This window comes from Sus scrofa, chromosome 3 (assembly GCF_000003025.6).
Source record: "Sus scrofa isolate TJ Tabasco breed Duroc chromosome 3, Sscrofa11.1, whole genome shotgun sequence".
Taxonomy (NCBI): domain Eukaryota; kingdom Metazoa; phylum Chordata; class Mammalia; order Artiodactyla; family Suidae; genus Sus; species Sus scrofa.
This window is the reverse complement of record NC_010445.4, coordinates 16381830-16394063: the sequence shown is the minus strand read 5'-3', so window position 1 is coordinate 16394063 and position 12234 is coordinate 16381830. Positions and strand designations below refer to the sequence as shown.

The following is a 12234-nucleotide window of genomic DNA, read 5'->3' as shown; positions in this document are numbered from 1 at the left end:
GGTGGCCGCGTGCGCGCGCCCCACGCGCCGAGCGAGTGTTCGCGGGTGGGGAGGGCGCGCCCACTGTCCAGAGGGCCAATCAGAACGGGGCAGGCCAGCCAGCCCGGCTCCCAGTGGCCATTCAGGCACGGAGCGAAAGCTCTACTTGCTCTGAGATTGGGCGAGCTTCACGCCAATCAGGGGCGGAACTAGCGGCAGCTCGGCCAATAGTGGGAGGTGGCCGGGTCAGGCCGGTGGCCCTGCGGTCCGCCGGGTGGTCAGCGAGCCCGTTGGCGCTGAGGGAGCGGCCGCCCTCCAGCCCCACCGCGCTGAGCTCTCAGCCCCTCCGGCCCCGCCCACCGGCGCGCCGCGTCATGCCAGGCGCTGCTGGGTGCTAGTGCCTGGGCCACCACCCTCCCGCCCGCCCGAAGCCGCGCCCACTGCCCAGAGCCAGAGGGATGGTGGTAGTCACGGGGCGGGAGCCAGACAACCGTCGTCCGGACGGTGCCATGTCCAGCTCCGACGCCGAAGACGACTTTCTGGAGCCGGCCACCCCTACGGCCACGCAGGCTGGGCACGCACTGCCCCTGCTCCCGCAGGAGGTACCTGGAGGGGGTGGGGGCGCGAGAAGGGGTGCAGAGACAGGAGCCGGTGCCAGACAGAGCTGACCTTGGGATGTGAACAGCGCTGAGGCTGGGGAGGGGGTCAGGCCGAGGGCGGTGCCAGAAGCTGTGCTCCCCTGCCCATCCCACTCCCACCACCCACCGATCCCCCCCTCCCCACGCACCCTCTGTAAAACACGCCAGGTGTGTCTTCCTTGCTCTAGGCAGCACCTGGCCCTCCCATCCCCCTCCTTCCAGGATTCACTCCTTGCAAGCTTGGTACTCCCATCCCTATGGCCCACCCTTACCAACTGGAGGAGGGAAGGAAGGCCATGGGAAGGAGCCCTTGGAACCCCAAGGGATGATAGTGTCTTCCAGAGAATCCAAGAAGAGGCCTTAGTCATTGCCCAAAGCCAGTCTCCAGCTGCCCAGAGAGTGGGCTAAGGGGCAGTGTGCAGATAAGAAGCAGGCCAGTTCATAGCTGTGGCCACACTCACCTGACAACTCCATGGCTTCCCCTCCTAGCTGCTGTGCTGTGATGCATGGTGGCTTCCACTGGTCTTAATGCATGTGACATGATCATATGAACACCTGAAATGACCCTCAAGAGACGAGAAAAGAGGAGGGAAGGTGGGGCCCTGCTGGGCACTGAAGACAGAGACTGGGAGGTAGGGGTTAAGGTAGTGCCAGACATGGGAGCATGTGACGTGGGGAGTCCTGGGCAGATGGCCTGAGCCCCAGAGGGGCTGGGTGGGGCTGGGTGAGGCTCTTGGAAAACTGTAGTGTCCTCTTGGGGTTAGATACTCAAAGCATCATGGGACACTTGTGAAAATGGGCAAAACTCCAGAAGGACTGTTTGTAATTGAAAAAAAAAAAAAAAAGCCATTGGGGACACAGGGTCCAATGTTTCTGTGCATTGTCATTGGTGAAACAGTGTGATTTAAGGGAAGAAAGCTCAGGACCCAGAGACTATAGGCCACACTCCAGTGCTCGCTCTTTTACAGAGTTCATTGCTCCATGTGAGTAATAGAAGTATTATTACCCCCCCAATAATATTTGAGTCCTTGGTATGCACACAGAATAGTCTTGGAGGAGCTAGCTATAGAATAAGCAGAAGGCATTTCCAGTCCTCTGGGTGTGGAAGAGTAACGGTACCTACATTCAGAGAACTGTAAACGCCTGTCTGTTTCATTCATTCATTCACTGATCTAGTGCAAACTGGGGGGTTTTACTGTGAGCCAGGCACTGATCGAGGCCCCGGGGTAACTTTGATGTAGCGTTATTTTTATCCTTCTTTATTTCACAAAGGATTTGAAAGTTAGGAAGAAGGACTGTCTAGACAAATACACAGAGACTTTCATGGAGCCTGGGAGTTGTTGTACTATTGAAAAGTATGCACTGGGATAACATTGTAGTTAATGTGGAGGAGTTTTGGGGGGAAAATTAGAGAGAACCGGCCTCATTTCTTTCAAAACCACAAGCAGTGAAAGAAATTTTAAAAACTAAAAAAAAGTCCTGAGCCTTTTAGGGAGAACGGAGAGCTTCTCCGGGCAAATGCATACCATCGCTCCCTGCCCTTCACCCTCCCCTTGCCTCCTGACCCTTGGCTGGGCTGGGGACAGTTCTCACTCCGCAGATGAAGGAGGGAAGTGGAGAGGTGCAGAGGGCGAGGAGTGGATGGCTGGACTTATTCAGCAAACATCTATGAGCCCTGCTGCGGGTGGCTTCAGGGTCGGCGAACAAGATGCTACCCCTGCCCTTGGGGAGCTTGGGCAGTAATAACCGCCTGGAGCACAAAGTGCCTGTTGTTCTAGGCACTGTTAGGAAGGAGAATGTGGAGACAGGGAAGGCACAATGGCGGGAGTGTTTACTCTGTCTTGGGGCCAGCGAGGGACAATAGAGCAGACATGCTCACAGTGAAGGGGACCTTGAACAGAAGCTCTTAGAACGACCTGTATGGTGCCTTGGTGTGAATTAGCAGAAGGGCACCCAGCTGCGTAGCAGATCTCTCTCATCCACGTGCCCTTGTGCAGTGAACACCACACACCACCGTATGGGGCAATTGCATTTGCTCAATGGACAGAGGGACAGTGGCAAGAGCGTTTGGGACAGAGAAGATGGAGTGAGCAAGGGCACAGCAATGGTAGGTTCAGGAAGTGGAAGGAGGACCAGGAAAGCTTTGAACGCGAGAGCAGAGATAGTAGGATTGGGGTGGAGAGACCTGACTGAAGAGCTGTGGGGAGGGGAGGGGGAGGACTTGGTCACTGATGAGTGTGGAGAAAGGGAGTAGAGAGAAGCATCCAGAAAGACCCCTGGGTTGTGGCCTGGGGGGCCAAGTGAACAGCATGGCCCCGCTCAGACCCAAGAAGGCCATGGCCGGAGCAGCGCAGGCTCTCCTCCCCCAGGCCTGACCGACTCTGCCGGTGGCTCCTTCCAGTTCCCCGAGGTCGTCCCCCTCAACATTGGAGGGGCGCACTTCACCACACGCCTGTCCACCCTGCGGCGCTACGAGGATACCATGCTGGCGGCGATGTTCAGCGGGCGGCACTACATCCCCACCGACGCCGAGGGCCGCTACTTCATCGACCGGGACGGCGCATACTTCGGGTATGTGTCTCCCTCTGCCACCCTGCTGCCTCGTCTTAGTGAGGGAGCGGCCGGGCTTGGCTGTGAGGCTTTGATAGCTTCCCCAACAGCTGGAGGAGGAGATAACCTGCTGGAGGGATGAATACATGTGCATATTGATAAGAGTTCCCTGGTGGCTCAGTGGCTTTGGGGCCTGGCATTGTCATTGCTGTGGCTTGTGTTGCATCCTTGGCTGGGGAGCTGCTGCGTGCTGCAGGTGCAACCAAAAAAAATATGCATATTGAATTGCATCAGAACTCTTAGTTTCTTTCCCCGAGGAGACAAGAACAGCCAGAGATACCCCAGGCATGGCACATTGGCTGGATGGGATAAAACTGCTTCTCTCCTAGGGCAAATCAGACTGGGAAATCGTCATCCCTGTGGAATAGGTGTGACCCCGCCTAGAGGCAGGGAAGCTCCAACACAGCTTCTGGGAGAAGACCCCCAAAGCCAGATCTGGGGCTTGGCATCAGGGTTAGCCAGGAACATGGTGTGTGGCAGTGGTTCCTAGACTTCTTTCAGTAGTTCAAAACAGAACAAAAAAGGTGAGGGAAGGGCCAACATAGGGTTGCCATCCTGAAGTCATGCCAAGAAGAGTCTTAAAAAAAAAAAAAATTCCATCTTCTGTTGTTACTGTCATTTTTAGCAGTAAAACATGGAAAGACACAATCTCAAAAAAAAGATCGCTCTTCCCATAAAAGGACTTCAGACAAGCTTACACGTGGACAACTTAAAGCCTTTGTATTTCGGTTTCCTTGTTTGTGAAGTGAGAAATAATTACAGCTGCCTGTCGTGTGGATTAAATAAAGAGCCTTGGTGAGAGCCCTGCCGGGTCCTTTCAGAGTTTGTGGCTGAAGCTCTTGGCCCCATCCGTCTAACTTTGGAGATGACTGGAGAACTCACATGGTCCTTGACCTTGAACGGAGGGAAGCTCTCCAACCACTGCGCCTCCGTGCCGGCCTCCACGTAGGACTGGCCACATGGGGAGAAGGGTCATTTTCATCCTCAGAAAGGAGCCTCTGGTCAAATCGTTTGCTTTGAAGCATCTGGGTTTCCCCATTGGGCTGTCAGCTGCCTCCAATGCTGAGAAAACAAAGTGTCACATCGCTCTGCAGAGCTATAAAAAGATTTTTGTTTGCAGGCTGTTTGGGGGAGGAAAGTGCTGGTCCCAGCTGGCAGCTCCCGCAGCCCTCTTAGCTGGGCCTTGCCCCGGGGTTATGTTTTTCAGAGCTCACCAAGGTTTGCTTATGATCCTAGAGGACTAATTTTGGAAGGGGTGATGAGGAGGGGGAACAAGGTTTGGCTCTAAGCTGATGTGCCCATGCCCAGGTGGCCACAGCTAGAGCGTGGCAGAGCCAGGCACAGGCGTGGCAGAAAGCAGGATGTTGTGGCATTTATCCTCAGACTACTGGACTCCAGTGGCCTATGATTCATCAGCAGCATATGAAGTTGTTGGAAGATTCAGATAACATAAACTAGAGGTTTGGGGCATTTCTCAGTGGGGGAGCTCGCATACCCCCAGTGCCCACCATGGAGGCGGCCTGGGCCTCTACCTGGGGCGGCTTCCTGTTGTGATCGGTGCATAGTGCTTTGGACTGAAGCCTGGACCACTGCAGGTGTGGGCTTGGATCTGTCTGCAACTGGCCTCTGGCTAGCTGTTGGCTCCTTTAGCAAGGGTGTTCCTTAAGCTCTCTGAGCCCCACTTTTGCCTCGTTTATAAACGAGATATAAGAGAGCACTTACCTCGTCATTGACGGGATTAAACGGGAAGCAGGGAATAGTGGCTGACACAGATTAACACTTAGCGAATGTTAGCTGGTGTTGCATCGTGGTCGTAGACTCTTGGGCTAACAGCTTGATCTTGGGGTTTGCTCAGATGTCCTCACAGACGCCCTTCCCACACCTGCTGGTGATGGGTCTGATTACTCGTGGCCCTAAAGAATCTGAAGAGAGAATTGAAAGACCTGAATTGTGATTTTGAGATGTAATATGTGATATTATTCACTCCTGAAGCCAGCCTGTCCGGTATCAGGGTTAGGCAGGTGTCTTCTCCATAAGCTACAGAATAATCCTGATGAGACAAGGATTTGTGGGGAGGTGCACAGCTCTTCTGCATCGCTGGCAGGGACGGAAAATGCTGCAGCCACTTTGTCAAACATGCACTGACCCTCTGACCGAAACATTCTACTCCTGCTCTTTACCCAAGAGAAATTGGTGCCCAAATCCACAAGAAGTTTACAGGGACTGTTTATCACAGAGTTCCCCCCATGAGAGCCCCAAGCTGGAAACAGCTCAAGTGTCTATCAGCCGGAGAATGGGTAAGTCACTGATAGGGTTTTCCTACAGTGGTATTATACTTGGCAATAAAAGGGAAGAAACTGCCACCGCACATGATGTAGAGACTCAGTCTCAAAAACTCTAGGTGGAGGGAAAGAAGCCAGGCACGAAAGAAACCATGCCGTGTGATTCCACATGTACGAATATCCAGAGAGGCAGAACCCATCTTTGTTGAGAGGCGTAGAAGTCCGAGCAGTTGCCTCTGTAGCGAGGGACGGAGAAGAAGCACAAGGCGATGGGAATGTCCTAATCCTGACATAGGCGGTGGCTGTACGGCTGTGTTCATACCTGAAGTAACTGAGGCTGCAGCTGGAGATCACCATCCAGAGTCTTACAGGGTCTTGCTGTTACAGCACACGGAACAGTAGCCACTCTCCTGGGAGAGACCATGATGGGAAAGAATATAAAAAAAGAATGTATATACATGTGTGACTGAGTTACTTTGCTGTATAGCAGAAATTGGCACAACATTGTAAATCAACTATACTTTAATTAAAAAAATCCTGTGATAAACCATAAAAAAGTAGTGGAACTCTACAGTTAAAACTTGTGGAGTTCCCCTTGTGGCTCAGCTGGTTAAGAACCTGACTAGTGTCCGTGAGGATGCAGTTTTGATCCCTGGCCTCGCTCAGTTGGTTAAGGATCCGGTGTTGCAAGCTGTGGCATAGGTTGCACTTGTGGCTCAGATCCTGGGTTGCTGTGGCTGTGGTGTAGGCCTGCAGCTACAGCTCCGATTTGACCCCTAGCCTGGGAACTTCCATATGCCACAGGTGTGGCCCATAAAAAAAAAAAAAAAGAAAAAAATCGTATATTTATTGAATGTTAACTATACTTCAATTTAAATATATACACATATATATATTTCCTATATATACTTAATGATCATTATAGCAGTAATGATGTTGATAGTAACTACTAACACTTATTGAGGCCTTGTTCTGTGCCAGGTATTTTCTAAGCACTTTTTGTATTAACTTATAATCCTCTCATCACATTACAGGGTGGTTTTCTGGTTTTCCCCCATGTTACAGATGAGAAAATCAAGGCACAGGGAGGTTAAGTTCGTTTACCCAGGGTTACCCAGCTGTGGCCGCCTGGTTCCAGACGCTGTGCTCTAACCACTATGAGCCTGTGTCCGGGTCCATCAGCTCCTTCTCACCAACCCTCTTTCCTTCCTGCTCAGAGATGTGCTGAATTTCCTGCGCTCGGGGGACCTGCCGCCCCGGGAGCGCGTGCGGGCCGTGTACAAGGAGGCCCAGTACTATGCCATCGGGCCCCTCCTGGAGCAGCTGGAGAACATGCAGCCGCTGAAGGGGGAGAAGGTGCGCCAGGCGTTTCTGGGGCTCATGCCCTATTACAAAGGTGAGGGCTTAACTGCCTGGCACAGCTGGGGTGTGAGGAAGGAGGGCTGCCAGGCATCCGTCAGCGCCGAGGTCTCCCCCAGAAGAGGTGTGCCTGGGGTTCATCTAGATACCTGCCACCCTCCCACTCACACGGGGAGATTTGGTGATCCGGGGCCCACCTTGCCTGCAGTGTCATCAAATCGCATTTCAAAAGGACGTACTCAGGAGTTCCCATCATGGTTCAGTGGTTAACAAACCTGACTAGCATCCATGAGGTTGCGGGTTTGATCCCTGGCCTCACTCAGTGAGTTAAGGATCTGGTGTTGCCATGAGCTGTGGTGTAGGTCTCAGACGCAGCTCGGATCCTGCATTGTGGCTGTGGTGTAGGTTGGTGGCTACAGCTCCGATTGGACCCCTAGCCTGGGAACCTCCATATGCCACGGGTGTGGCCCTAAAAACCAAAAAAAAAAGGGGGGGTGTGTGGAGTACTCATCCCATCCCCTTGGTTTCCTTTTGCCGGGTAGAACCACGATCGCTGTTTCAGTGTGTGTCCTTCATAAGCCCACAGAGTCTCTTCCCCAGGGCTCTCTCTTCCCTCTTGGACCCCTGCCCCCATGTCACTGGGCTGTCTGTGCCCCCCAGCTGCCTCGCCCCCCACCACTGCCCACCCCCCCGTCCCAGCAATGAGTGCTGTGTTCACCCCACAGACCATTTGGAGCGGATCGTGGAGATTGCCCGGCTGCGCGCCGTCCAGCGCAAGGCCCGCTTTGCCAAGCTCAAGGTCTGTGTCTTCAAGGAGGAGATGCCCATCACCCCCTACGAGTGTCCGCTCCTCAACTCCCTGCGCTTCGAGCGGAGCGAGAGCGACGGGCAGCTCTTCGAGCACCACTGCGAAGTGGATGTGTCCTTCGGGCCCTGGGAGGCGGTGGCTGACGTTTATGACCTGCTGCACTGCCTGGTCACGGACCTTTCGGCCCAGGGCCTCACCGTGGACCACCAGTGCATCGGGGTGTGCGACAAGCACCTCATCAACCACTACTACTGCAAGCGCCCCATCTATGAGTTCAAGATCACGTGGTGGTGAGTAGCCCCGGGAGGGAACAGAGTCCCGTCAGGGAGGGTGTCCGTTCCCCTTGGGGGCTCTGGGAGCGAGGCCCCTGGAAGGGCGGCTGGCTCCCCAGAACCTGCTGAGCTGCGGACCAGGCCCTGAGCTCTGAGCACAAGCACATGGAGCTGCGGCCCCAGTCCCCCCGGCTGTACCTCGGGGCCAGGCTCAGGGCTGGTGGCCCGTGGGGACCCGGGGCCTGCACTCACCTGGCCTCTCCTCGAGGCACGGCAGTCTCTGCCTGAGGCCGATGGGGTCCGGCCTGCTGGGGCTGGACCGAGAAGCCCGGAGAGGTTTTGTCACTTTCTTGACCTTGCAGGAGAGTTTCTGCCCTGTTTAGAGCCACGTTCCCGGACTGACGTAGACATCATCCCTCGCCCTCCGCACCCCCTCCCCGGTCCAGGTGTCCCCCTTGTGCTCGGTATAGGCGTGTGAACTAGAAATGATGGGGGACCGACGCAAGGAGCCCCCGCAGCCCCTGGCCGAGGAAGGAGCGCCTTCTCTCCCTCTTCCCCCAGTGAGAACCCCACGCTTTGTCTCAGGATGTGCGGAGACTCTTTTCCTCCCCAGACGTTGTCTTCACCACCGTTTGGAGATGTAACCATAGTTGCCAAAGCCACGCACCACGTTGGCCTTAGAAAAGCACAATGTTTACAGCCCTGCCTCGGGGCCTGGGCTTCTCCTACCTTCCACCAACCTTCCTTGCGTGAAGGGTTATCTTCTCATGGGGCTGGAATACACATTTCAGGGGCTCTTTTCAAAGATTTCCCCAAAGTCAAGCAGGCAGGATGCCTGGATCTTCTGTTACCTTTGGGATGTAGCATCCTTTCTCGAGGCTCAGAATACCTTTGTGGCGGCCCTTCCATGTGTTCGGATCCAGTTTCTGGTGAACCTTCTTGGATAGAAACCCCTGTTGTTTTTCCTGCTAGTCTCCTTCTAGGAGATGATCTATTTGGGGAAAGGAGAGTCAGGGCTTGGAGTGCGGGGCGGAGGGGTTGCAGCTGTCCCAGGGGCTGGAGGGAGACAGCTGCAAACCACCATTTCGTTTTGCCTCCCCACACTTCAGAGGCAAAGGGCCACTAGGTTCTGCTCCCGCTGCATTTCCTTCTTGCGCTGTCTGCAGCCTGGTCAGCCGGTCAGGGCGCGGGCCTGCATCCTCTCAAGGAAGTGCTGTGCGGCGCCAGTCATCAGACCGGGACCCTCCTGTGTGGTGTTCAGGGCTTCTCCGCATAATCGTGATGGAACTTGACTGCTCCTGGGTGTTGTTGTAGGGAGATTTCTTTTTTAGAGGAGCCTCACTGCTCTCAGTCTTACAAGACCAGACAGGTGAGGAGGGCAAGGCGGAGCTGCAGATGTGTGCCTCCTTCCGAGGAAGAGAAGGCCAAGCCCTGGGACCCTGGCTGAATTCCTTCCCAGGGCAGTGACCTCTGGGCCCCAGGATGGGAAGATTCCAAGGCATGGCCTTGGGCTCTTACATTGTATCTTGTATGCGTGGAGCAGGTGCCAGGATAAGGGGACCATGCAGTCGGCGGTTCAGGTTCCGAGATACCGTGTTCTCTCATTGTTCTCATCCACAAGTGGATTGTCACTTTGCTGGAGCTGATGTCCCCGCGTGGACCTTACCCCAGCGGCACAGCTCTTGCCTCCTTCTAACAGAAGAGTCTTTCATTGAAGTTGCTCTGATTGGTGTTACTGCCTTCCAAGTTCGTGTTTGCCCGACGCCAAGGCAGGCTGTGCAGCGGGGAGCCGGTGCCAGGAGAGAGCAGATAATTAAGCCCTGAGCTTTCGGGAATCTGATCCCCGCCCCTTCTCTTTCCCTCCTCAACCCAGAGCATCCAGGCACTTGGTTATTTAGAGTCCTTACGCATAAGCCAGGGCAGGCCTGGGTCACTCAAATGCAGGTTTCCTTAAAATTGTGCCCCGAAGATTTGCTTGGGGCTCCAGGGACGCTGGGTAAGGATGCTAATGGTCCTTGCACCTCTTGCTGGAGACACCCCTGTTTCTCTGTCCCCCGTGTGCTCACGGTGACGTGCTCTGTGCCATGGCGGGGAGACAAGGCTCTTAAGCCAGTAGACCAAGCGGAGCAGGGACACTGGCAGTCAGTTAGAGCTCTTCCTAAATGGAGGAAAAGGAATTCGGTGGCCCGGTTTGGCCGTCCTCTGATGAGAAGCCAAGGCCGGGCTGAAAGGTGCTCATGAATGAGGTGGTTTGTAGTGATGGCCCCCAAACACAGATCGTCTCAGAGGAAGTGCCCTCTCCCAGTTATCCCTTTTCAGCTGTAAATGGCCAGGCCCTGAGCATGAGAAGCGTTGGGTCAAGAAGGAGGGCTCTGAAGATGGATGCTTCTTCTGGGTTGAAAGGAAGTCTGTTTTCTTTCTTTTTTTTCAGTATTTTTGGGGCCACACCCACGGCATATGGAAGTTCCCAGGCTAGGATTCGAATCAGAGCTATAGCTGCCAGCCTACACCACAGCCACAGCAATGCAGAGTCCAAGCCACGCCTGCAACCTATACTACAGCTCATGCAACGCTAGATCCTTAACCCACTGAGTGAGGCCAGGGATCGAACCCGCATCCTCATGGATACTAGTCGTCTTCGTTACCGCTGAGCCATGATGGGAACCCCGGAAGCTTGTTTTCATTGGATGCTTGGACGCATTGTCAGTGAGTCACACCAGAGCGCCTGCCTCTGGAGCTTCCCTTATGTTTGACTGCGGGTACCTTTTCTCCCAGGCGCTCTGCTCACTGGTTGGGAAGGTGAAAGTTTAGGCCATAGGACCACATGGTGCGATGCTAGCCAATATTCAGTAAGCATGAAAAACACAACGGCAGCAAAAAAGACGGAAACAAAACCAAAGTGAAACACATCACACCATCCCAGGTGGGGGATTTCTTGGGGTAATACTCTAAACTGAAGAAATAGAGGAACTGTCACCATCCTTATTCTACCTGTGGTGAATTCACCAGGCTGTCCAGTGCTTACCACGTGGAGAGCAGTCAAGCGTGCTCTGAAAGTTTCTGTTCTTTCTCCCCGGGGTCGGGGATGTTCTGGCAGCTGTGGGAGCCCTGTGCCTCAGGCTGGTCAGGTGATACAGTCTTCCTGTTCTGGGTCGCTCATTGGAGGACTAGGAAATTGATATCTGCAGGCCTCAAAGTGGGGTGAGCCTGAGTGTGTGATCTTGGTCTGAGCTGGGTCCTGAAATGGCTGAGACAACTAACGCCAGCAGCAAAACAAAAACGACTCACACAGTGCGTCTTGATCCCAGCTGGAATTTCAGATGTCATCCTTCCGCGTACCTCTGTCCATATTTGATTCTGCTATGAGTGATGAAGCTTCCTTGGGTACCATTTTGCTGGGGCTCTTTCACAAAGGTGGCGCCTGCCTTGTGACCCTTGAAAGAGGGAAGCTTTATTTATCAAAAGCCAGAGTGTTGGGAACCAGGGCGGGAAAGGCACTTTTTGGAATTCTGGAAAAAACATACACGTATACACATGTTCACGGGGGGTGGGGTGGGGAGGGGGCTGGCAGAGGGTTGGAGGAGGGGGGCCAGAGCCGGGTGGAGGAGCAGGCAGTTGCCTCTGGAGTGGGCGGTCACGGGGTCCATGGTCTTCCTTCTGTACAGCGTGGGATGTGTGTACACAGATTAGTGCTGCCTGTGTTAGTTCACTTCCTGTCTGTGAGCTTTGGTGCATGGAGCCTCGGTACCCTCACGTGGCATTAAAATCAAGAATTAGAAGCTGGCTGCCGTGCCTTTCTTGTTGAGAGACTTACTCTTGTCCCTCCTCTGCACTCCGTGCTGCCCGCAAGTATGAGTCGATTTCTGCTTAAAACGTGGGATGGTTGGGGCTGCCATACTAAGTAAAACAGACTCTTCCCTGAGCCCAGCAGCTGAACTTCCACCCTGACTGAAGTTAAAGGGGGACAGGCCCCTGGCGGTCCTTCTGCAGTTACCCTCACCTGGTCTCTGTTTCTGGTAGGCAGGTGCCCACCCAACCCAGGCAGACAGCTCTGCCCTCTCCAGCTGAGATGCCTCTGGGGGAAGGAGGCTCACAGCCATGTCAGGTGGTTCTGAAAGAAATCCTTCCTGTCGGAGTTCCCGGTATGGCTTAGTGGTAATGAACTTGACTAGTATCCATCAGTACGCGGGTTCAATTCCTGGCCCTGCTCAGAGGGTTAAGGATCTGGCATTGCTGTGGCTGCGGCGTAGGCTGGCAGCAGCAACTCCAATTTGACCCCTAGCCTG

The 12234-nt window shown here is 54.3% G+C and overlaps 1 protein-coding gene across 1 annotated transcript; it reads left to right on the top strand.

The window, feature by feature from the left end:
* On the top strand, nt 203-11731 carry KCTD7 (potassium channel tetramerization domain containing 7). Its single transcript, XM_003354517.4, has 4 exons — nt 203-581; nt 3019-3188; nt 6727-6905; nt 7594-11731. Exons 1-4 carry the CDS (start codon nt 438-440, stop codon nt 7968-7970), a joined length of 870 nt encoding a protein of 289 aa, XP_003354565.1. The 5' UTR covers nt 203-437; the 3' UTR covers nt 7971-11731.

Bases quoted from the DNA above. Each gene is read 5' to 3' on its own strand.
- KCTD7 (XM_003354517.4), top strand. From the start codon at position 438: ATGGTGGTAGTCACGGGGCGGGAGCCAGACAACCGTCGTCCGGACGGT. The intron at 3,189-6,726 runs GTATGTGTCTCC...CTTCCTGCTCAG, and splicing joins CGGGACGGCGCATACTTCGG to AGATGTGCTGAATTTCCTGC. The intron at 6,906-7,593 runs GTGAGGGCTTAA...TTCACCCCACAG, and splicing joins GCTCATGCCCTATTACAAAG to ACCATTTGGAGCGGATCGTG.